Below are 27,157 nucleotides of genomic sequence, written 5' to 3' on the forward strand. Positions count from 1 at the left end.
CTTTCAAAATCATTTCAAATCACTTTTCAACTATCAATTACTTGAAGTTATTGATGGGCATGTTATTACAGGAAGAAGGGTTAATATAGGCATCCATCATGTAAAATGAAATGGAAATTATTTGTCAATGACAAAGAAATTGTGCACATTTCTGTTTGCGGTCAATCATTTTTATCTCTTCCAATCCAAATATGGAACACAGGGTATTGTGCTTTTTTTTGCTACATTAGTGATACAGACAACAGTTCTGTCTTTGGGTCATCTCACCTTGAGACATCTGTTGTTCTCGAAAACAAAAATAACATTTCACATGATGTCATCTAAGCTGTACATCTCAAACATTTGAGATATGGGTACTTTAAACATTTAATTTTATTGCTTTATCACTTTCCAATAGAAGTGTGTTGAGAGTGTGCCAGCTCCAATATTTTTGAACTGCATTCAGTCAAGTATCAAACCCATTTGGAATTACATCTGTCACTGTTTAATTGCTGAGAAGTAAACTCCTTTTTTAATTTTTAATTTGTTCAGTTCTGCAAGTATGTAATGTTGTGTTGTGTTGCACACCCTTTGAGATGAAGGGAGGTTAGGCATAAAAAGAAATTAAAACTAAACTACTATAGATATGTGAATGTGGGATTGAAAGGTTTTTGTCCACTTGTCAATGCTGTATTCCTATTTTGTTTTGATCTACAAGAACAAACCTTGTGTTTTCTGTGTAAATTGAAAATTTAGTGTTAAATTAAGGGCAGTTGTTTGTCTGTGGTGACAAGAAGTTAATTTCAAATTATCCAAAACAAACTCACAATTAGACCACTAATAAAATTGGAAGACTTATTCCACTATCTTGAGCTAGACAGACTCACCAATGATAAGAACTAATCCCACTCAAATCATTTCGTAACTCCTATTTCCTTTCTATATATCTGCATATGGATTATGCTAAATTTGATAAGCAACAGGTAGCTACATTTAAAAGATAAGTAATTCTTTCAAATATTGTTAAACTTAAAATTGTTAAATATTTACTATCCACTACATTACCCCTGATTGTGAACTTTTCCACACTCATCCAGTCCTAATCCACAGCAATTCTTCGGGTCTCCCAATGATAAACCTCTCTGACCACCTGATTGTCAGAATCATCCATAGGGCTCTCATCCATGGCTTCATACTACAGATCTTACGGAATCCTTTGGTTGTTTTGACCTCAGCCTATTCCTCTCTCAGTAAGGTTTGACAGCAAAGTGTTAAAGGTTTAAATTCATGAAGTGGATTCAAATGAAATCAAATGTCTTATACCATGCAGATGCACATGGTTTCATTTTTGAGAGCAAAGAGTAACAGCAACTTTGAAAACAAAAAAGAAAAAAGAAGTTACAAAGCTTGTCAGAAAGTTGTGTTTGAATTTTAAGAGTGTGAACATTATGGAAAGGAAAGCCAGGGAATTGAGATGCTTTACATTTTGAGGCACCAGGGAGGAATGTGTTAAGATTAAGTGCCATATGATCAATCTTGATTTCAACAGCCAATTTCTTATTTGGTGAATTCCAAATACAAATTATGCTACTGGTGAAGGCATCATCGATGGATGGATAGTAGGTGCCATCTCATAGGAATGGTGAAGAGGTGAAGGACAGATTTGTCGATTTGCTATTAGATTTCTGACACAGATCACATTCTTGCACATCAACCAATGAACAGACTGTCATATAAAAACATAAGAAACGTTCATTTTATTTTAAGCATAATGGTTTACCTGGTCTGATACTTAGCCAGATAGATCAGGAAGTGTTCAATGTTATCCCTGCCAAAATGAGGTAAGAACCAGAAGGGTGATGGGATACATGAATTTAACTACAAGCTGAATTTTGTCTAAAGACATGATAATGTTCAGTTTGGAAACTCCCTTGGTGGCACGGTGGCACAGTGGTTAGCACTGCTACCTCACAGCACCAGAGACCTGGGTTCAATCCCTGTCTGTGTGGAGTTTGCACATTCTCCCCGTATCTATGTGGGTTTCCTCCGGGTGCTCCAGTTTCCTCCCACAGTCCAAAGATGTGCAGATTAGGTGAATTGGCCATGCTAAATTGCCTGTAGTGTTGGGTCTGGGTGGGTTGCTCTTCGGAGGGTCGGTGTGGACTTGTTGGGCCAAAGGGCCTGTTTACACACTGTAAGTAATCTAATCTAAAAAAACTAATCATATCCAAATGCACATGGTAAGAGGAAAGGCTCTTTCCTGATGGTATCTGTGGAATTGTCCAAACATAAATGCACTGCCTTCAAAATGAGACAAAAAAGTAGGTGACAATAGAAATTAAGAAAATAGCAATGAGTCAATGAAAGATTAAATTTTTGATGAAATAACACTATCAAAAGCTTTCCCACATTGTATTCCATTGGCCACTTCTTTGCCCACTTTTTTAGCCTAAGTCCTTCTGTGGCTTGCCTGGTTTCTCAACACCATTTGTTTTTCAACCTATCTTTGTGTCATTTACAAACTTAGCATCAGTGCCGTCAGTTCTTTCCTCTAAGTTGTTGATGTACAACAGCTGCCATCCTGAAAAAGAATCCTTTATCCTACTCTCTACCTTCTACTTGTCAGCTAATTTTCTATGCATGCCAGTATCTTGTCCCTTCTCTTATTTTACAGCATCCTGTGCAGCTCCCTGTGAAAGGCCTGGAAATCCAAAGAGATCATGTCCACTAGCTCTCTTGTGTCTAACTTGCTTATTACCTCTTCAAAGAATTCAACATTTGTCAGCATGACCTGCCTTTGATGAAGCCGTGCAGATTCAACTCTATTTTACCATGCACTTCCAAGTACAGAGGAACCTTGATTATACAAAGGACACAGGCAGGGAGGATTTTGTTTGGTTAATCGAATGTTGAATAATCGAATGCCGAATAACATAGTTAGCCGCGCATCGGGACCTTGCAATCTTGTTTGGATAATCCAAAACTCGGTTAATCGAATGCCAGATAATAGAGGTTCCTCTACACTCTGCAATCTCATCCTTAATTATGGACTCTAAAATCTTACGAGGTCAGGCTAACTGCCCTGTAATTTCCACCTTCTGCTTCCCTCCCCTATTAAACAAGTGTGTTAAATTAGCCATTTTCCAGTCCTTTGGGATCCTCCCTGACTTGAGTGATTCTTGAAAGGAGATGGAAATGTGTTGCTGGAGAAGCGCAGCAGGTCAGGCAGCATCTAGGGAACAGGAGAATCGACGTTTCGGGCATTAGCCCTTCTTCAGGAATGATTCTTGAAAGGTCAATACCAATGCCTCCACAATCTCCTTAGCTATTTCCTTCAGAACCCTGATGTGTAATCCATCTGGTTTGTGTGATTTATCCACCTTCAGACTTTTCAGCTACCCCTGCACCTTTTCTTTAAGGTCTACACTCATCTCTGCCCCCTGACGCTCTCTAATTTCTGGAATGCTAATAATATCATCCACCGTGAAGCCTGATGCAAAGTACCTGTTCAGTTCCTCCATTTCTTTGTTGGCCATTACTACTTATCCAGCTTCATTTTCCAATGATCTCTCTTTTATATATATCTTAAAAACCACTCTAGGAATCTTCCTTCAAATTACTAGCTAGCCTACCCTCATATTTCATTTTCTACATATAGCATTTTTGGAACAGTGATGTTCATTTTGCACTGAACAAATCTTTTATGAAAAAAATATTATTGCAAAGTATATTCAGTTAATGAATAAAACCACCGAACATTGGGTTACACTACCTGCCAGAGGGTGTCAAATTTCTTCCCATCAGGAATGGACAGTTTCCCTGTTTTGTCCCTGTCAATACGGTAATGGTATATTTTACCCTCATGAGTCAAGCAAAGAGCATATGATCCCTTGTCATCACGCTCTCGTATTCTGGAAAGAAGAAGATATTGCAATGATTATTCAAGCAAATTTGACATATCAATGCACAAGTGCCTTCATTTAGGTTACTTCTATTTACAACTTCAGCTACAACAGTTCTCTATTCAACTCTAGTAGACTGTAAACAGCAGGCTGTCAGTCAAAACCCTTTGTTGGAATGCTATTTTGAGACTTGTAGTCAAAGTATGTTAAGTCTGATGCAACTGAGCTTGAAATAACTGGTCATTTAATGTATTATAACTGTGGCGTTGTAATTGACTTCAGTTGGAATTGTGTAAGTGAACTGTAACTTTCATTGATTTGTTGCCAATTTTTTTTGTCATTTTTTTATGGATCAGAGTTTTGCTGGCAAGACCAGGATTCTTATCTGGCACCTGATAAGGCCACCCCTAATGGCACTTGAGTTGTGGTAATGAGATACATCATGAACCATTGCAGTCCACATAGTGTACGCACACCCACAGTGCTGTGAGAAATGGAGACCCAGGTTTTTCACTCGGTGATAATGAATGGATAATAATATAATCAAGGGGATGAGGTGCATGCTGGGGAATTTGTAGGTGTTAGTGTTCCCATGAAAATACCACCCAAGTCCTTCTAGGCAGGAGAGCCATAGGTTAGAATAGTGCTTGGATGGCTTGGCATCTTTTTAAGGGACAAATCCATATGTACTTCTGTGTAGGTTGTTGACAGTTAGTATAATTATTAGATTTATACTAGATGGGCAAAAATAAAGTCCAATAATTACTAAGTTTCTGTTCATGCCACCAACATTTGCACACTTCCTTTAGTTCTTCATTTTTCTGTCTTTATATTTTACGCTTGGATTTATTTTGCTGTGTTAAAGGTGGAGCTAGAGAGTGGCAACACTGTACAACATGTTTCACTGTATTTTGTATCAGGATACACATGACAATAAATAAATCAAATCAAAAAACACAGAATACAAACTCAGCAATTAAAGAAGTCTATAAAAATTCAAGGTTTTACCTCTTTGTATCATATGATATGTTCATCACAGTCCGTTCTGCTATAATGCAATAGTTGCATTCTGGTGTGACCTTGTGTTATAGAAAATCATGCAACAGAAATAATGGGGCCTATGGGAAAAGTAGGGTTGGGGCAAACCATCAAAAATATCAGTAAAAATCGCAACAAAAATGATAGCACAATGATAGCAATGATAACACAAATGATAGCACAGAGTAAGTATATGTTAATGCCACATATTTTAATGAAATAATACAACAAATTAACTCTTTAAGTGTACTGTTTGCTGAGTTACAGTACTGTATTAAGACGGGGGCTGAGGGTCATCATCGGAATCACCATTACTTTCAGGCACAGTTCTGGGTGCAGGGTTATGACAAATGAAAGTATTCAGTTCAGAAGTAGATGGCTGTGTTTCATTGTCCTCAGACTGTTTCTTGGGGATTGGCTTAATAAAGGTATATAGTTTTTGCTGCTTTGCCAACTTTCTTCTTTTGTGAAGAAGCTGTTCATCAGGTGCCAGGTAAGAATTTATGTCATGAACTGCTATCCTACTGTGTTTAGATTAGATTAGATTAGATTACTTACAGTGTGGAAACAGGTCCTTTGGCCCAACAAGTCCACACCGCCCCGCCGAAGCGCAACCCACCCATACCCCTACATTTACCCCTTACCTAACACTACGGGCAATTTAGTATGGCCAATTCACCTGACCTACACATCTTTGGACTGTGGGAGGAAACCGGAGCACACGGAGGAAACCCACGCAGACACGGGGAGAATGTGCAAACTCCACACATTCTGCATTGTAGTCACTGCTTCCCAACTTCCCTCAGGATAGAAGACAAAAGAAAAGTGGAATGTTCTTGTGGTGCTGCATCCTGTACTTTATTGTCTTCATAGTGTCATAGAGATGTATAGCACAGAAACAGACCCTTCAGTCCAACTCGTCCATGCCGACCAGATATCCTAACTTAATTGAGTCCCATTTAGAACATAGAACATAGAACATAGAAGAATACAGCGCAGTACAGGCCCTTTGGCCCTCGATGTTGCGCCGATCCAAGCCCACCTAACCTATACTAACCCACTATCCTCCATATACCTATCCAATGCCCGCTTAAATGCCCATAAAGAGGGAGAGTCCACCACTGCTACTGGCAGGGCATTCCATGAACTTACGACTCGCTGAGTGAAGAACCTACCCCTAACTTCAGTCCTATATCTACCCCCCCTTAATTTAAAGCTATGCCCCCTTGTAATACCCGACTCCATACGCGGGAAAAGGTTCACACTGTCAACCCTATCTAACCCCCTAATCATCTTGTACACCTCAATCAAGTCACCCCTAAACCTTCTTTTCTCTAATGAAAACAGCCCCAAGTGTCTCAGTCTTTCCTCATACGATCTTCCTTCCATACCAGGCAACATCCTGGTAAACCTCCTCTGCACCCGTTCCAGTGCCTCCACATCCTTCCTATAGTATGGCGACCAAAACTGCACACAATATTCCAGATGCGGCCGCACCAGAGTCTTATACAACTGCATCATGACCTCAGGACTCCGGAACTCAATTCCTCTACCAATAAAAGCCAGTACGCCATATGCCTTCCTCACCGCACTATTTACCTGGGTGGCAACTTTCAGAGATCTGTGTACATGAACACCAAGATCCCTCTGCTCATCCACACTTCCAAGTATCCGACCATTAGCCCAGTACCCCATCTTTTTGTTATTCTTCCCAAAGTGAATCACCTCACACTTAGCTACATTGAATTCCATTTGCCACCTTTCTGCCCAGCTCTGCAGCTTCTCTATATCCTGCTGTAACCTGCCACATCCTTCCTCACTGTCAACAACTCCTCCGACTTTCGTATCATCCGCAAACTTGCTCACCCAACCTTCTAACCCCTCTTCCAGGTCATTTATAAAAATGACAAACAGCAATGGTCCCAAAACAGATCCTTGCGGAACACCGCTAGTGACGGCACTCCATGAAGAAACTTTGCCATCAACTACTACCCTCTGTCTTCTTCCATCCAGCCAATTCCTAATCCAAACCTCCAACTCACCCTCAATGCCATATCTCCGTATTTTCTGCAGTAGCCTACCATGGGGAACCTTATCAAACGCCTTACTAAAATCCATATATACCACATCTACCGCTTTCCCCTCATCAACCTCCTTCGTCACCTTTTCAAAGATTCAATAAGGTTTGTGAGGCACGACCTGCCCTTCACAAAACCATGCTGACTATCCTTGATCACATTATTCCTATCCAGATGTGCATAAATCCTATCCCTTACAATTCTCTCTAAGACTTTGCCCACAACAGAAGTGAGACTCACCGGCCTATAGTTACTAGGGTTATCCCTACTCCCCTTTTTGAACAAGGGAACCACATTTGCTATCCTCCAGTCTTCTGGCACTACTCCAGTAGACAAAGAGGACATAAAAATCAAGGCCAATGGCTCTGCAATCTCCTCCCTTGCTTCCCAGAGAATCCTAGGATAAATGCCATCAGGCCCAGGGGACTTATCTATTTTCACCTTTTCCAGGATTTCCAACACCTCTTCTCTACATACCTCAAAGCCATCCATTCTACTTATTTGTGACTCAGTATTCACATCGACGACAATGCCCTGTTCCTGAGTAAATACTGAAGAAAAGTATTCATTCAGTGTCTCCCCAATCTCTTCCGCCTCCACACGCAACTTCCCACTACTATCCTTGACTGGACCTATTCCTACCCTAGTCATTCTTTTATTCCTAACATACCTATAGAAAGCCTTAGGGTTTTCCCTAATCCTACCGACTAAGGACCTTTCATGTCCCCTCCTTGCTGCTCTTAGCTCTCTCTTCAGGTCCTTCCTGGCTACCCTATAACTCTCAATCGCCCCAATTGAACCTTCACGTCTCATCTTGAGATAGGCCGCCCTCTTCCATTTAACAAGGGATTCCAATTCCTTATTAAACCACGGCTCCCTCGCATGACCCTTTCCTCCCTGCCTGACAGGTACATAATTATCAAGGACACTCAATAGTTGCTCCTTGAACAAGCTCCACATATCATGTACACTCTTGCCTTGGAGTCTACTTTTCCAAGCCACACATCCTAAGTCATGCCTCACCGCATCATAATTTCCCTGACCCCAGCTATAACTCTTGCCCTGTAGTACACACTTATCCCTCTCCATCACGAGAGTAAAAATCACCGAATTATGGTCACTATCCCCAAAGTGCTCACCTACCTCTAATTCTAACACCTGGCCTGGTTCGTTACCCAGAACCAAATCCAGTATGGCCTCACCTCTTGTTGGCCTGTCTACATATTGTGTCAGGAAACTCTCCTGCACACATTGAACACACATTTGCCAGCACTTGGTCTGTATCCCTCTAAATCCTTCATATTCATATACTAATCCAGATGCCTTTTAAATATTGTAACTGTACCAGCCTCCACCACTTCCTCTGGCAGCTCATTCCATACACATGCCACCCTCTAGTTGACCCTTAGGTCCCTTTTAAGTTTTTTCCCTCTCACCCTAAACCTATGTGCTCTAACTCTGGACTCCCACACCCCAGGGAAAAGACTATGTCTATTTACCCTATCTATGCCCCTCATGACTTTATAAACATTTAAGGTATAAGGTCACCCCTCAGCCTCCGACGCTCCAGAGAAAACAGCCCCAGCATATTCAACCTCTCCCTACAGCTCAAATCCTCTCTTGAGCTTCAATTTCCCCCACAGCAACAAGTTGTTGTAGATCAGCTGCGTAGACGTCTTCATAATGGGAATCAAGCAGCTCCTCGATATTCTCAGTCTCCACTTCTTCAAATCCAAATTTCTTTGCAAGAGCAACACCATGTTCTTTCATTGCTGGAAGGTCCTCTGATGGTTCAATGCAGTCAAAATCATAAAGAACATCTGGGAGAATCTTCCACCAAACTGCATGCAAGCAATCCTGACTCATGTCACCCAGGCCTCCACAGTTATGTCAATAGCATTCTTAATGTGAAAGTGCTTCCACCATTGAAGAACACTGTTCTCATTATCCCCCTCAGTAGTTGCACTCAGCTTCTTGAATGTGCACCTTAAATAATAAGCTTTAAAAGCTGCTATTGCACCTTTGTCCATTGGTTGAATGAGAGACGTTGTGTTCAAAGGCAAAAGTAGCTCTTTGATGTCTTCAGAAAGCTCACTAATGGTGGAAGGATGGCTTGGTGCCTTGTCCAGAATGAGCAGAATCTTGAAATTCAATTTTTTTTCTCCTGCAATAATTTCTAAAAACATTCTAGAGAATATCAACTATGAGGTCAGAGAATATTTACCCCCCTCATCCAACCTCTTTTGCTTGACCTGAAGTAAACAGTAATAAACACAAGACTCACGGGTTGGCAGAGTGGTACACTACCACAGGCTTAAGCTTTCTGTCTCCACTAACATTGGCACGCAACAACACAGGTGAAAGTGAGAACTGCAGATGCTGGAGATTAGAGTCGAGAGTGTGGTGCTGGAAAAGCACAGCAGGTCAGGCAGCATCCGAGGGGCAGGAAAATCAGCATTTCAGTCAAAAGCCCTTCATCATCCAACAACACAGTCACTTGATCCTTTGCAACCTTAACACCTAGTGACACCTAGTGCCAGGGATGGAATTATGTGATAGCCAACAGGAGCTGGTGTTATAAAAAAAATTCACCAATTTACCAATCATATTACAGCCAAATCACATTGACGAAACTTGTGTTAGAGGAGAAAGACCTGTACATATAGATTCCTTATGTGGAGTGCCCAGCATTTAACTCCTTTCCCTCTATGAAGGAAAGAACCAGACCTTAACCATTCTAGCTGCTATTGAGTAAAAGATGGACCTGAACATTGTGTCACTTCTAGCACAGTAACGACAGAGATGATATCGTCCAACTTAGTGATCTGCACTTTTGAGTACAGAACTTGAAAAACCCTGTTTACATTTTATCATTTTACATTTTACATAGTAAAACATCTTTTTTCCAGTCTAATTCATGAATGTGCATGTGTCTGGAGATTTAAAACTAAATAGCTTATGTTGCACAGTAAGTAACTAAGTAGTTTGCTTGTTTATTATTTGCCAATTATTAAATAATAATAGATATTTCCTGGTGCGAACTATGTTTGATCTGATTAGCATCTTGGTGGTTTAACTGGGTAGTCACACATTTATGATAGTTTATGGAATAGTGGAGCTTGATCATGAATACAATATCTGTTATTATCATGTGCACTCCAGTACAGAAGTACAGTGAAAAGATTTATAATGCCCTGCCTTTAATGGCACCATATTAGGTACAAGCATCTAGGTACAAATCTGAGATACAAAAGAGGGATAAAAGGAAAGGCATTACTTAAAATATCTAAAAAAGTTAGAAATGAGATACTTAATAACATCGTTTAAGGATTGACATTATAGTCCAGTAAAGAATTTCAAATAACTAAAAAGAAGAGAAACAAAAAGAACAAGCAGAATGGAGGGGCTCCGCATGGAGCATCCTACTCTGTTGCCATCTTGCCAGAGGCGTATTGGCACAGTCTTCCCAACTGAATCATGACATTCCATTAAATTTTTAATTGTGGAACTATACAGAACATAATGAGGATGCTGTACAATATTTGACCTTCTTTCTCTGAATTAGTTACTCATATGTCAGAGAGATCATATTTTCATATTAGATAGCAGGTTACTCCTAAGAGACAACGCTAAGCATAGGATCATTGTGTTTCTCTTTTCTATGAAAATGAATATTGGCATAATATTTTAAATGTTAGCCAGGGTCAGCTTCTCTGCAATGAAAACAATTTGAATATTTAAGAAACACTCCAAGATAATGATCTGCTAAAATATCCTCTTTCTTTTTAAACATTTATTCTCAAGATATTTCACAGTTTTTTGTTTGGGTTAATTTATTGAAGCATATATTTTGTCTATGGGTTGTTAGTGACATCTGTTTGTCACTCGAGTTCCTGCTGGCCACAGAACCAGAACGCAGATGCAAAAGACGAATGCAAGAGATATGACTACACAAACCACAGGTTGTTCATGCCCTATTCTGTGCTTTTAAAAAAGTGAAATGTGTTCACTTTCAATGTAAGAAAACATTTGTAGGAGGTATACTGGTACACATTTCACTCAACCAGAACAATTAAAAAACAGAAGTATAAGGTATAATATGTAAGTCACACCAGACTTTAATGGTCACTAATGAAAAAATAAGACAAGTACCTTTGCAATTAGTCAAAAGTGATCTGACCTACAAGACTAGTAAAGTTGGTGCTCCATGGCTAATTCTGTATGTAGCTAACCTACTGTCACATCACCAGTATTATCATTTGGGGAGAAAGCTGCAAACATACGTTGTTATCCTGAACACAAAATTTGGCACAGTCAAGTGAGCACACGTCAAATAATACCTGACAAATAAATATAGCAGTTACAACCACTCTCAGACACATTCCACTGTACCTGCATAACTACAGTTCATTTGTGCTCCCATCAAAACAACTGAACTCTTTCAGTACAATCAACTTTGCTCCATTGCAGTTACAATCCAGGTAGTATTCTTATTGCAGCTATTTGACAAAGAGCTGATACTACTCTAGTCCTTATCCTAAAGTTGGTGCACTTCATCACATTTCATCTAGTAATCACAAAGCATCTTCTGTCCTTTTCTATGAAGGAAACTCATGAAAGGTGGGGGACATTGCCAGTCAGAAAGACCACCATTGGTATAACATATATTCACCATTGCTGAACCTAAATCCTGGAACTCCCTTCCTAAGGCTTCCTTCCTACATGCCTGTGACTGCAGTGGTTCAACAAGGCAACGCACAATCACTTTGTCCAGGGCAATTAGAGATGGACAATCAATGTTTAACTAGATAATGGTGGCCACATTAAAAAAATTTGCACATTTGCAATTATGTGTTATGGGGTGAAATTTGACTTCACCTAAAATTGGCATTCAGTTGGTAGTGTGATTGCTGCACTGCTTGAACAAGTATTGCAATGTTATTTGCAAATTTGAGCTTTCTGAATTCTAGACAGCTCCAATGTGAAGCAATCCAAAGTTATAATCAAGCATAGTAGACGAATGTAAGAGTTGAGCCCAGGTCATGAGTGGTCACAATATTTTTTAGGAGAAAGTGAGGTCTGCAGATGCTGGAGATCAAAGTTGAAAGAAGGGCCTGTGCCCGAAACGTCGAATCTCCTGTTCCCTGGATGCTGCCTGACCTGCTGTGCTGTTCCAGCAATAAAGTTTCAACTCACAATATTTTTTATCAGCTATTACAAGGGGGCATAGCTTTAAATTAAGGGGGGTAGGTATAGGACAGATGTTAGGGATAGGTTCTTTACTCAGCGAGTCGTGAGTTCATGGAATGCCCTGCTAGTAGCAGTGGTGGACTCTCCCTCATTATGGGCATTTAAGCGGGCATTGGATAGGCATATGGAGGGTAGTGGGCTAGTGTTGGCTAGGTGGGCTTGGATCGGCGCAACATCGAGGGCCGAAGGGCCTGTACTGTGCTGTATTCTTCTATGTTCTATGTTCTAATATTTTTTGTTAAACTAATAACAGCACTCCCTTTGTTTGACACCACCGAAACAAGCCTGAACCTTCTAAAGAGCTGGCAATCACTGTTGGATCACTACTCTGCTTCCACTTTTTTCACAAGAGCAAGCTCTACATTTTTGGTCAAGACTTCTAATACCAGGTTTTTCAGACAGTATTCACCTTCTCCTTCATTTCTACCCTGCAAACCCGACCCTGGCAGTATCTGTAGAGAGAGAAACAAGATCAATATTGAGCCCCGTGACCCTTTTTCGGTACAATTCTGAAGATGTCATACCTAAGTCAAAACATGAATTCTGTTTCTCTCATTTCAGATGCTGCCAGACCTGCTGAGTTTCTCAGCAACTTTATACTGGCAACTATTCAATGTATTACAGATTCAGTATGACCTTTGTAGTTTACAAACACAATGAATTAGAATGATACACTGACACTGTGCAACAATCATTCAGTTGTCCTGCTTTAAACATACAGTGATTTTGAATAGGTTTGTTGAAAAAAAGTAACCAAACCTTTCTTGATTTTTTTTCTCTATTCTATTTCATTTTTTAAAAAGTATGGTTATAAACATGAAGCTTCTAAGATTGTTGTGCTTGAGGACTGTGACTTCAAGTTAGGTAAGCGCTGAAGGGGGTCATGTGACCAGTTCTGACTTCTGCCCTACAACATGCTTATATGGCTTGGTTGCTAAAGGTTTGTTACTGGGAAGAAGGTGCACATATTCACATCTGTAAACAGTTATTAAGACAGCTCTACTGACGGTGAATAGACTGTTCATCTTAAAGTTTCAGGGAGGTGTTACAAATGTCAGGTTTTGTAAATAGTTATACTTTACATTATCTATTTATTTCCAAGATAGAATGTAGTTGAGGATCTAGAAGAGAGCTCATTAGCATTTCTACCTGGCCCATGTTATTTATATTGCCATAAGGATAGGCTGTGACAGAGGTACAGTTCACAGAAGGCCATTGTATGTTTTGGTTGTACATTTTCCTTTACAATATCATTGAGCCTCACAAACAAGGTCAGTCTGCAAGAATCTGAGAGAGCACAGCGAGATGGAGGGAGCAAATTGTTCACCACCACTCAGGATGTGGGTGTATGCGCGTGCCCAGATTGAAGAGACCAAGTTTGTGAGAGTTCAAATGAAGCTTGAAGATTCATTTAACTTTGGCTAGAGGAAGCAATTTCCAATTTGTCTCTCATTATAAAATCTTGTTTGAAGAGTAGAAGTCACCCAGTTGGGAAAGAGAAAAGGGGTTAAGAATAACTTTGGACTGCTTGTTGGAGAATGCAATATTTTCTTAAAGAATACAGTTATATATCACAATGAAGAAAGATTTTCAGTTTACTTAACTGTAAAATGGAGGGTTAATTTGTAGTTTAGAGTATAAGTTGACACCTGATTAGTGTCTTATCAATGCTGTTTTTAGGTTGTTAGAGTAAGAAATCTTAAAACTTTAAATATTTGCAGTGTGATCCTGTAGTACAGAAAGAAAAACTAATTTAGCCTCTTGAGTTTGCATCAGCTCTTCTAAACAGTAATCGACTAATCCTACTAACCAAATTTCTTCACATTCAAATACTTCACAATTTTTTTTTTGAATCCACTATTAAATCTGTATATTCACCAATATACCAGACAATGCCTTCCAAATCCTAATTGCAATTGTGCAAAAATCAACTTTCTACACGTCACCTCTGGTTCATTTGCCAAATCACCTTAAAGGACTTTATCATTTTGACCCTTGATTTGTTGAAAATGACTTATTTTTATTTCCTATAATTAAACCATTCAAGATCTTAAATTATTCATGGTTAAGTTATTTGATGATCTGATGCCAATATATATACAAACTTCCAAGAAATTTTATATGAATCTGTAACAAATTCATAAAAGATAGCCTGATTTTTTTGATAGAGTTTGAGCCTTAGGTTACATCGAGGCCAAAGAAGACTTTCTATAGTTAGTTAAAAATCACACAACACCAGGTTATAGTCCAACAGGTTTAATTGGAAGAACCCCAGTCCAACACCGGCATCTCCAAATCATTTCTCTAGTTAGGTTTCTTTACATGTAGAATTCACATAAACTGAAGACACATGTGAGACTTTGCAAGAACTCCTTTGAGAATTGTTGCTGAGCTGTTATTGTCAGCATCTGCCTGCCACTTAACCACAGGTCAGTGCAGGAAGTACATGCACACATTTTTTCATTGAGTTATGAAACCACAAGCTTCCAGTAAATATCTTGACAACAATTTGAACACACTCAAAGCTTTTTTTCATTAAGTTATGTGAGCCATTTTAATCTTTTGTTCAGCATTAGGCAGACACACAAAATCACTTGCATGGCAACAGTTGCTTCCATATTCTGGCTAGCAGGCAGTAGAGCATTTGAAACAGTTACTGTTGGGCACTGCCAGCAAGTTTTCTGAATTCATGCCCTCATTGCAGAAGTTTGTTCTCCAGGAGCACAGTTGGAAGTTCAGATGCAGAAGTCAGTCAGCTCCCCAGCATATTCTATCTTTTAAATTAAAATTAGTGGATGATAGATTTTACGCAGCTTGCTTTGGAATTAAAAGCAAATGCTGGAAGTGTGAAATAAAAACAGGAAGTGCCTGGAAGTGATCAGCTAGTTGGCAGCATCAAGTGCAGAGAAAAACAGAGTTGACATTTTGAGTTAACATCAACCATCATAAAAGTGAATAATGTATCATTACCATTTGGGCTTTAAAGTAGAGGTAAATAGATGTGTGATTTCAATTTGAGAAGGTAAAGGTAATTTGGATTACAGAAATAAAGATATAATTTTGCAGAAGGCATGTGACTTAAGTACCTAGCAGGATATCTCTGATGTTAATTGAAGAAGTGTTTATAAATTTGTACTTTTATGATCCACAAAAAATACAGACTGGGCCAACCAATAGTTTCAATCCAGTTGAAGTAAGCTAGTTTAAGCTCAAATACTGCAGCAGTCTACAACCATATGCAGTAAGACAGTATAAACTCCAGGCTTGGACTCATGCATTTGAACCTTCACACCAAATAAGTGCATGGCAATACCTAACCAATAAAATAGAGAATCCAACCATTTCTCCTTAGCATTCAACAGCTTTACCATTGCTGAATTTTTTACTATAAAAATCCTGGAGATTACCATTGACCAGAAAGTTAGCTGGACCAGTCACATGTAAGTATTGTGGTCATAAGAGCAGGCTAGCAACTGGAATTTGGTTGTGAGTAACTCACCTGCTATCTTCCCAAAGTCTGCCCACCATTTACAAGGAACAAGTTAAGGTTCCCCATGGTAGACTCATTTAGAAAGTAATGAGGCATGGGATACAGGGAGATTTGGCTGTCTGAATACAGAGGGTGGTAGTAAATGGAATGTATTCAGCCTGGAGCTCGGTGACCAGTGGTGTTCCACAGGGATCAGTTCTGGGACCTCTGCTCCTTGTGATTTTTATAAATGACTTGGATGAGGAAGTGGAAAGGTGGGTTAATAAGTTTGCTGATAACGCAAAGGTTGGTGGAGTGGTGGGTAGTGTGGAGGGCTGTTGTAGGTTGCAATGGGACTTTGAGAGGACACAGAGCTGGGCTGAGAAGTGGCAGATGAGTTAAACCTGGAAAAATATGTGAAGTGATTCATTTTGGAAGGTCAAATTTGAATGCAGATTACAGGCAGTATTAAAGGCAGGATTCTTGGCAGTGTGGAGTAACAGAGGGATCTTGGGGTCCATGTCCATAGATCCCTTAAAATTGCCACCCATGTTGATAGGGTTGTTAAGAAGGTGTACAGTGTGTCGGCTTTCATTAGCAGTGGGATTGAGCTTAAGAGCCACGAGGTTATGCTGCAGCTCTATGAATCCCTGGTTAGACCACACTTGGAATATTGTGTTCAGTTCTGGTTGCCTCATTATAGAAAGGGTGTGGAAGCTTTAGAGAGGGTGCAGAGGAGATTTACCAGGATGTAGCCTGGACTGGAGAACATGGCTTATGAAATACGTTTGAGGATGCTAAGGCTTTTCTCATTCGAGCAAAGAAGGATGAAAGGTGACTTGATAGAGGTATACTAGGCAATGAGAAGCATGCATAGAGTAGATAGCCAGAGACATTTTCCCAGGGCAGAAATGGCTATCACAAGGGGGCATAATTTTAAGGTGATTGGAGGAAGATTTAGGGGAGATGTCAGAAATCGGTTCCTTATACACAAAGTGATGGCTGCGTGTAATGCACTTCCAGCAGTGGTTGTAGAGTCAGATACATTCGAGACATTATGCAAGTCATGTAGGATAGTTTGATCTTAGAGTAGGATAAAAAACCGGCACAGCATCAAGGGCCGAAGAGGCTGTACTGTGCTGTTCTGTTCTATATTCTATGTTCTTTTATCAATGCACGTATCTTGTGGTTCCATGCACAAAATGTTGTCCTTCATGGACTCTACTCTTTCCCTTGTTATCCTTTTATCTTTAATGTACCCACAAAACAACTTATTTTACCTGCCAGTGTGCTTTCATATACTCTTTTAATCTACCTTTTAAACAACCTCTTATACATTCTGTACTAGTCTAGTGCTCCTGCAGTTTCGAGCCTTCCCTTAGTCATAAATCTTCCTTTTTCTCTTAATCCAAAGCTGTATATCCCTCCATATCCAGGGTTCACAGGACTTGATGGTTCCAGATTTTGTCTTTGTTTGAACATGTTGATCTTGAACTCTCTATTTCCTTCTTAAACACATCCCACTGTGAAAGCATCTGCTCCCAGTCTACTCTAATCAAATCATATCTGATATTATTAAAATCAGCTTTCCCTCAGTTGAGAGCTTTGACTTCAGGCCCATCCTTTTACCTTTCCATAACAAGTTATGTTATTGTTGAATCTAAACAAGTTATCACGCTGCCTGCAAAATGCTCCCCAGCTTAGACCAGTGCAGAAAACAATGAGCCGAAAAATCTTTTTCCATGTTGTACACCTTTATGAGTCTAAAACCACCTTCTTGACTTCTGCCTCCTGCAACCTCCACCAGTCCAGATACTGACATCTCAGTGGGGCCATTCAACTTAAAAAAATGTGGGATCTGGTGAGCACTTCATTGCGAAAGCTGCATCGCTGGCCGAGGAAGCAAAGTCCCAGGCTGATGAAACTTGGAGGACTGTTAGTTTCTAGACACAAGCTATTCCCCAGGCAGGAGAAAATCCTGTAGTGTTGACAATCATGAATTTCGTCCACATGCACAGGAAGAAATGGAGCAGCTGATAGGTACATGGGAGGTAATGGCTCTCTGTGCCCAAAGGCCGCAGGCAGTGCACCAAGTCATATGATCATCTGGTTGCCTCCATGGAGATGGGGGACATGGTGGCGAAGTGGTTAGCACTGCTGCCTCACAGAACCAGGCACTGGGGTTGATTCTAACCTTAGGGTGACTGTCTGTATGGGGAGTTTGCATGGTATGGTGTTTGTGCAGATTTCTTCCAGATGTTTCCATTTCCTTCTACGGATCAAAGATATGCAGACAAGTTGGATTAGCCATGGTAAATATAGGGTTATGAGGGTTCAATAGGGGTGGGATGCTCTTCGGAGTGTCAGTGCAGGCTTGATGGATTATGAAATCTTGCTGTGGACAGCCAGATCCTGCAATCTCCATGTCTGTTGACAGAAGTGCTCAGACCTGCACTCTGTTGCCCCAGTTATTATTCCTCTGGGCCAAAAACACGGCAACGGGAGGACAAGTGTTGCAGGTGCCCTTCCTCAGAAGAAGATAGGGTGGTTCCAGGAGGCACCTAGCTACAGGAGGAACCACACACAGCCGCCGCAGAGATTCCACTTAGTACACTCCAGAGGTGACTGGGCCATCTGCCTCCCACCCTGATTGCCCTGCTCTTGCCAACCAATGGAAATTTATGCCGAGAACGATCAACGTGCAATTGTCAAGAAAACCTTTGTCATGTTTGTCCTTTCCAGATATGAGCCCTTGTTGGGGTCACCAACCAAAGCTCCAGGGCCAGTGTGCTCCATTTTTGAGTAGACTCTCTCTTCACAGCTGCAGAACTAAAGGTTACATAAAGATGTCATGGGAGGGAAGAAGAAGAAGAAAAACTTACTGAGGGCATTTTGGTGGGACAGATGACAACTTTCAATAAATCTCACTGCTTTCACCTAAGGTTGTTGCTCTGGCTTTGTTCCATAATGAGGCATAACTTCATGGCCACATATGATGTATCATGAATCAATGTCTGTGGTGACAGTCTGCTGCATCATCTAAATACAAAACGCAAAAGACATACAGAGGACAATGGGTGCTGCTGACACCTTTGGTTCTTGTCTTACAACATCCCTATTCTTCCCCTAGCCTTTGTGTCCAAACATATTGGTGTGAATGAATTGGTCCATGATGTCTGAGATGCAGACATATACAGCAATTAGGGGCCAATGAACTTCAATGGCCAGGAAATAGAGACCCCGCAGGTCTAATCCTATTCAGTGGATGGGTTTCTGTGTAATGTTCCTTCTCTTTAAAGAGGCCTCACATCAGTGGGTTCTGCACAGATCAACTGTTCAGACCCTTTACAGGTCGAGTCACTTATCCCTCCCAGGCTGATTACAGTCATTTTCTTCCACACTGCAGAATTTTGATTTTAAGCAAGATGGAAGGCAGAAATGGGCGCTCCTCAGTCAATGGTTTGCAGCCTGAATCTCAATATGTTGGTGAGTCCCTAAGCTCCAAATTCCTTTCCTAGTAGCCCTTCCCATAAATCCTATGGGCTATTCATCTCCCCAGATCACCAACCAACTTACGAACAGAAACCAGCAACTACCCAACTTTTCCATCCCCTGGCATATAAGGTGACCATGTCAGGTGTGGTTAGAAATAACTCTCCCCCACCTTGAAGCCAGAGTGCTCCTAACCTCGGACAAACTGTCCCCCATATCTCCCATCTATCTTTGCTTTACCGTATCTCACACTTGCAGTTATTGTTGCCCCCTTCACAATTATCATTCCCCTTTTCCCCAACCTAGACCTCTCCATCCCCAAAAATAACTTACTAAGTCTCCATCCCTTGGCAGCAGCCTGTCTTTTTACTCCCAAACTCTCTTTCTCCTTACGTTCTATGTAGGGACCCAATGGATATGCTCTAGAGTAATCTACCTGAACAGTCTTGGACAATACGTGCCCAGACTCCATACCTGTAGCTATCCACCCCCCTCACTGCATTCGTCTTATTGTCTGGATTGGCCACTATGGAGCCACAGGATTGACAGTGACCCACTCTGTGGATTGCAGAAACAAAGAGCCTCTGACTGAAATTACTCTGAGCAGACAGCTGATCATGGTCAACTCCCTGGATTAATAGCTAAGGCTGCTGATGCGATCCCGGATGAGAGCCTCCATGGACTTCAGTGAGGACAACTCTCCTAATAGGTTGAAAAGTGGCTGCTTGCTGGCAACACATGCAGTTATAGTGAGAACATAGAAAAATGGAAATGAGAAAACAGAGAAGAATCATAGAATCCCTACAGTGTGGAAACAGGCCATTTGGCCCAACAGGTCCACACTGACCCTCTGAAGAGTATCCCACCTAGACCCATTTCCCCTGACTAATGCACCTAACTTACACATCCCTGAATACTATGGGCAATTTAGCATGGCCAATTCATCTAGCCTGCACATCCGTGGATTGTGTGAGGAAACCAGAAGAAACTCATGCAGACACGAGGAGAATATGCAAACGCCACACAGACAGTCTCCTAAGGCTGGAATCAAACCTGGGTCCCTGGTGGTGTGAGACAGCAGTGCTAGCCACTGAGCCACTGTGCTATCTCTTGAAATGCTGGATCAGCTATGATTCCATTGAATGGTAAACAGGCTCAAGCAGCTGAATGGCCTACTCCTGTTTTTACTTCTTATGATCTTATGGGAGATTATCTGAGAAAGTATTTAGTGTTTGTTTTGTATGTCCGTCATGGAGTGATTTCTTTTTCCGTTTTATTCTTGAAGCTCCATTCATTTAATAAATTGCCAGGATTTATTCAACTTAAACAAAAAATGTTACTGTGGTCTCTACGGAGAATGTAACAACAACATAATGCATTGTATATCACAGGTAATTATTACACAAATGAGGGAAAAATATTAACTTGGTGTAAATAGATGAAAATATAATCACTAATAGACCCTGCCTCATATTATACTCATGCATTAATGCTACTTCATTTATCAGTGCTTTCAGCATTTTTGGAGTGATTTTTTCAAAACCTGCAAACATGAACTGAAACACAATACTACATATCAAAACATTCAGAGCAGCAATTGAATTCTTTACCAGATTTTTTGAATGCAAGAATACAGTTGTATTAGTAACTGATATTTGTGAGTTAAAATGTTATTTTGAACCAAGTTAATTTACCTTGAAACAGTGGTAAAAGTTTGGTGAACATTTGCAAAAATATATTGAAAATTCTAATCAATGAAGCTGTGAATGGTAATGCTTTTATTTTTTAAAAAAATGTGCACTTTCTACTCACAAAAATTTTCCATTCGTCCGTGAACTTCTGAGAATGCAACGCTCAGCTTCATCTCGAGATTTCTTCCCGTGAAACCAAGGCATTCGCTCATGGGCTGTTGTCGCAATTAATTTCTCTAGTTGTGGTTTTTGGCTAATAATCGCCTGTTCAAGAGCATCTCCCTACACACAAACAAAATGGTGTCTATTTTACAGATTATAATGAACTAATTTTGAAAATAATGATAATAAAGCTAACTGGAATCACATTAAATTCATCAGTGCCAGTGTAAAGGAAAGAAGATGAACAGATTTATAGTTGGTGTGTAGAGCCTTAATTGGAAACTGATATTTCAGCCCCTAAAAAGAACTGTAAATAAAGTAGCATCATGAGCCAAAGGAAACAAAGGATATGAAGAAGGTACTCTAGTACATGAAAATGTATAAGTCATGCTGGTGAAATTGCAGAAATATGAAATAATTACTTTGTCTTGTTATATAGCAGGTGGACAAACATAGTGACCATAACATTTGAAAAATAAATGTTTAAAAAACTGACATTAAAATAGAAATAAAGATTGATAATCAACATATTAATTAATATTACAGAATATAAAAACTTGAGTCAATTTCTGTTTGTGGCAATTGGATGTTGCTGTCACAAGTGTCCTAGGATGGATGTGTTGTCCCAGTCGAAGTGGTGTCCTTCTTCGTCTGTATGTAAGGATATTAGTGATAGTGGGTCATGGTGTTTCATGCCTAGTTGGTGTTTGTGTATCCTGGTGGCTAGTTTCCTGCCTGTCTGTCCGATGTAGTCAAGAGTGTGGTGCTGGAAAAGCACACCAGGTCAGGCAGCATCTGAAGAGCAGGAGAATCAATGTTTCAGATATAAGCCCTTCATCAGGAAGGACATCTGTCCAAAATGTTGATTCTCCTGCTCCTCGGATGCTGCCTGACCTGCTGTACTTTTCCAGCACCACATTCTTGACTCTGATTTCCAGCATCTGTAGTCCTCACTTTCTCCTGTCCGATGTACTGTTTGTTACAGTCCTTGCATTGTATTTTGTAAATGTCATTTGAGGACAAGTTTTCTGGAAAAGTTTTCAAAGTTTTGTAACAAAAATAGTGCTTATTTTTATTACACAATCTATTTGTCTTCTTTTTTGGATTAAAGTTCTGCTCAGTTATATGACATACTTACTAGAATGTCACTTCCCCAAAAACCATAGGACTGTAATTGTCCCACATCCAAGCTCTTCCTCCTGCTCCTTCTATTGTCACAAGTTACAGAGACTCTGTCTACTCTGCACTCAGTTCCTCCTTCATCCCAAATTACCACTTCTTCCAGCTTGTTCCCATTAAAAGATAAGCTTCAGTTCTACCTTCTGCATTCCCACAGAGACATTCCTGGTTTCTCCTCAATTCTTTTCTCTACTTCCCCAAATTACTTCTTTTTATGTTTCTCTCTCTTCCTTCAACTTTTCTGTTTCATTGAATCCCCTCCTTTTGTGAGCCATTATGTCAAATTCAATCACAATGATCAAAGAAGGTGGAGAGGATAGCGAAGAAGGCGTTTGGTTTGCTGTCCTTTCCTGCTCAGAGCATTGAGCACAGGAGTTGGGAGGTCATGTTGCGGCTGTACAGGATATTGGTTAGGTCACTTTTGGAATATTATGTGCAATTCTGGAAAGGTTTCAGAAAAGATTTACAAGGATGTTGTCAGGGTGAAGGGTTTGAGCTACAGGGAGAGGCTGAATAGGCTGGGTCTGTCTTCCCTGGAGTGTTGGAGGCTGAAGGCTGACCTTGTAGAGATTTATAAAATCATGAGGGTCATGGAGGGGACATGAAAGGTCCTTAGTTGGTAGGATTAGGAAAACCCTAAGGCTTTTTAGAGGTATGTCAGGAATAAAAGAATGACTAGGGTAGGAATAGGTCCAGTCAAGGATAGTAGTGGGACGTTGCGTGTGGAGGCGGAAGAGATTGGGGAGACACTGAATGAATACTTTTCGTCAGTATTCACTCAGGAACAGGACATTGTTGCCAATGTGAATACTGAATCACAATTAAGTAGAATGAATGGCTTTGAGGTATGTAGGGAAGAGGTGTTGGAAATTCTGGAAAGGGTGAAAATAGATAAGTCCCCTGGGCCTGATGGCATTTATCCTAGGATTCTCTGGGAAGCAAGGGAGGAGATTACAGAGCCATTGGCCTTGATTTTTATGTCCTCGTTGTCCACAGGAGTAGTGCCAGAAGACTGGAGGCTAGCAAAGGTGGTTCCCTTGTTCAAGAAGGGGAGTAGGGATAACCCTAGTAACTATAGGCCGGTGAGTCTCACTTCTGTTGTGGGCAAAGTCTTAGAGAGAATTGTAAGGGATAGGATTTATGAACATCTGGATAGGAATAATGTGATCAAGGATAGTCAGCATGGTTTTGTGAAGGGCAGGTCGTGCGTCACAAACCTTATTGAATTCTATGAGAAGGTGACTAAGGAGGTGGACGAGGGGAAAGCGGTAGATGTGGTGTATATGGATTTTTGTAAGGCGTTTGATAAGGTTCCCCATGGTAGGCTACTTCAAAAAATACGGAGGTATGGCATTGAGGGTGAGTTGGAGGTTTGGATTAGGAATTGGCTGGCTGGAAGAAGACAGAGGGTAGTGGTTGATGGTAAAGCTTCATCTTGGAGTGCCGTTACTAGCGGTGTTCCGCAAGGATCTGTTTTGGGACCATTGCTGTTTGTCATTTTTATAAATGACCTGGAGGAGGGGCTAGAAGGTTGGGTGAGCAAGTTTGCGGATGATACAAAAGTCGGAGGAGTTGTTGACAGTGAAGAAGGATGTGGCAGGTTACAGCGGGATATAGATAAGCTGCAGAACTGGGCAGAAAGGTGGCAAATGGAGTTCAATGTAGCTAAGTGTGAGGTGATTCACTTTGGTAAGAGTAACAAAAAGATGGGGTACTGGGCTAATGGTCGGATACTTGGTAGTGTGGATGAGCAGAGGGATCTTGGTGTCCATGTACACAGATCTTTGAAAGTTGCCACCTAGGTAAATAGTGCGGTGAAGAAGGCATATGGCGTACTGGCTTTTATTGGTAGAGGAATTGAGTTCCGGAGTCCTGAGGTCATGTTGCAGTTGTATAAGACTCTGGTGCGGCCGCATCTGGAGTATTGTGTGCAGTTTTGGTCGCCATACTATAGGAAGGATGTGGAGGCACTGGAACGGGTGCAGAGGAGGTTTACCAGGATGTTGCCTGGTATCGTAGGAAGATTGTATGAGGAAAGGCTGAGGCACTTGGGGTTGTTTTCATTGGAGAAAAGAAGGTTTAGGGGTGACTTGATAGAGGTGTACAAGATGATTAGGGGTTTAGATAGGGTTGACCGTGAGAACCTTTTTCCACGTATGGAGTCAGCTATTACGAGGGGGCATAGCTTTAAATTAAGGGGTGGTAGGTATAGGACAGATGTTAGGGGTAGGTTCTTTACTCAGCGAGTCGTGAGTTCATGGACTGCCCTGTCAGTAGCAGTGGTGGACTCTCCCTCATTATGGGCATTTAAGCAGGCATTGGATAGGCATATGGAGGATAGTGGGCTAGTGTAGGTTAGGTGGGCTTGGATCGGCGCAACATCGAGGGCCAAAGGGCCTGTACTGCGCTGTATTCTTCTATGTTCTATGTTCTATGGATAGGATATATAGACAAGACCTTTTCCCTGGGGTGGGGTGTCCAGAACTAGAGGGCATAGGTTTAGGGTGAGAGGGAAAGATATAAAAAGGACCTATAGGGCAACTTTTTCATGCAGAGGGTGGTGTATAGAATGAGCTGCCAGAGGAAGTTGTGGAGGTTGGTACAATTACAACAGTAAACAGGCATCTTGATGGGTACTTCAATAGAAAGGGTTGAGAAGGGTATGGGCCAAGTGCTGGTAAATGAGATTAGATTAGGTTAGGATACCTGTTCGGCATAGATGAGTTGGACTAAAGGGTCTATTTCTGTGCCGAATATCTTTATGATTTTATGACTCTAATGAGGCACAGGTTTAAACTAGTAGAAGGCAAATTTGGGACTGATAGCAGTAAGCTCTTTTTTTCTCACATGGTTAATACACTGAGTAAAATTTAAGATGGGGTTACATAACTGAGGAAATAAAAAGGGAATCAGTTGAAGGCCAGAATAGGGCAAAAATATCTGTCCATCCACTATATTAATTGGCCATCATTTTTGATTTTTTATAATCTAGCCCATGGGGCTGAGTTATAGGGAGACGTTGGGCAAGTTAGGACTTTTCTCTTTAGAGCTTTATACTCTCTAGAAGTGTATAAAATCATGAGAGGCATGGATAGGGTGAATGTACTCAGTCTTATTCCCAGGGTTGTGAAATCACAGACTAGAGGATATCAGTTTACGGTTAGAATGGAAAGAGGAAAAGGGAACATGAGGGACAACCTTTTTACACAAAGGGAGGCAGGCATATGGAATAAGCTGCCAGTGGAAGTTCTTGAGGCAAGTACATTAACAACATTTAAAAAGCATTTGGACAAATACATGGATAGGAAAGGTTTAGATGGCCATGTGCAGGGAAATGGGGTTAACGTAGGTAGATATTTTGGTCAGCATGGACCAGTTTAGGCCAAAGGGCCTGTCTCTATGCTGTAAGATTCTATGACTCTATAATTATGACATGGAATAGGTGCTATAATTTGTCATGTATTTTCTTTAAATCACATTTTAGGTAAGTAACTGAAATTATTGTTGTCTCAGAGCAGGCATTTATGTTTGGTTCATATCAAATGACTGAAATCAAATTTTCTGGTAGCTTTGTGCATCACATGTAGAATTAATTAGGACATTTTAAAATTAATTCTCATGCCGAAAGTTATGTATTGGGTTGCTACAAACCTGTAGCATAAATGACCATCAGAGGCATCAATAGTGTCGTGGAACTTGCTGTCAAATAGAACTTGCGGTAAACACAAAGATGTGTTTATACCAGCACTATGTGGGGGTCTCACAGATTTGAATGGCTATCAGTGGACTGTAAAATCCTTACTCACACAAAATGCCATTCACTTATTGTCCCTCTGTTCCCTGACCTATAAAAAATAAAAGTATCAAGTTTATCATTTCAAAGTGTTTTTTAAAATTTATTCTCAGTGTATGGTCAAACTTACAAGATCACCATGACTTACCTATCCCTTGTTGTTCTGAGGAGATGGTGGTAATAGAATGGTTTATTAGACCATTTCAGAGGTAAATTAAAAGTCATCAGCGCTGGGTATGAACAACCAAGTTACCTTTACTGAAGGATATTAATGAATCAGTTGCAATTTTATGATAATCTAATAATTTGTTAGTTACCACAACTTCTTATTTCAGTATTTTAAAAACTGAATTCAAATTCTCAATCTGTAATGACAAGATATGAATTCTTTATTAGTCTGATCCTCTTGATTACTAGTCCAGTTAGAAAAGCATTAAAATATCATACCAATTTGAAAAATCCATGTGAATGATTTCCATCATGCTCACCACTTATCCTTGAACCGACAACTACAGGAGATTGTTACCCAATCATTTGCCTGTCCAACTTCTCACTCTCTTTGGGCTCCATCCCAACCTATCGTTTACCCCGCCCGAACCTCCATCTTCTGGATATAAACTGACATTTTCCTAGTTACCATCAGTTCTGAGGAAGGGTCACCGGGCCTGAAACATTAACACTGATTTCTCTTCACAGATACTGCCAAACCTGCAGAGCTTTTCAGCACTTTCAGCAATTTCTGTTTTTGTTTCTTATTATTTATGGAACGTAATGTGCAAATTGCTTGCCAGAATTACAAAAGTTCCTACACTTCAAAAGAACTTCATTGTTCTTTGGAAATTCCTGAGGTCATAAAGATACTATATACATACAGATCTTTTCTTTACTTTTACTTATCTAAGAACGAAGACAGAAAATGGTGGAAAAGTCAGCAAGTCTAGAAGCATCCATGGAGTCAGAGAGAGAGTTAACATTTTTTAAGTCCAATGACTTAAACAGTAATGCTGTTTCTCTCTCCAAATATGTGTTGTTTTTCTAACACTTCCTGTTTTGATTTTAGGTTTCCCATCAACTGCAGTATTTTGCTTTTATCTCTTTAAAAAATTGACAGGTTTAGATAAAGA

The 27,157-nt window shown here is 40.4% G+C and overlaps 1 protein-coding gene across 2 annotated transcripts in view; it reads right to left on the reverse strand.

Moving 5' to 3' along the window:
- syk (spleen tyrosine kinase) overlaps positions 1–27,157 on the reverse strand; it is a 199,035-nt gene that overhangs the window by 73,377 nt on the left and 98,501 nt on the right. For both annotated transcript variants that reach the window (XM_087997072.1, XM_043714053.2), the window contains exons 3-4: positions 21,021–21,181; positions 3,752–3,890 (exon numbers count right to left, since the gene is read on the reverse strand). In XM_087997072.1, coding sequence (XP_087853198.1) covers positions 3,752–3,890; positions 21,021–21,181 — 300 coding nt within the window. The remainder of the gene's footprint in view (positions 1–3,751; positions 3,891–21,020; positions 21,182–27,157) is intronic.

Source organism: Chiloscyllium plagiosum, unplaced genomic scaffold, assembly GCF_037043375.1.
Source record: "Chiloscyllium plagiosum isolate Xiang-an unplaced genomic scaffold, Cpla_swu_hap1 HiC_scaffold_2, whole genome shotgun sequence".
NCBI classification, from domain to species: Eukaryota; Metazoa; Chordata; class Chondrichthyes; order Orectolobiformes; family Hemiscylliidae; genus Chiloscyllium; species Chiloscyllium plagiosum.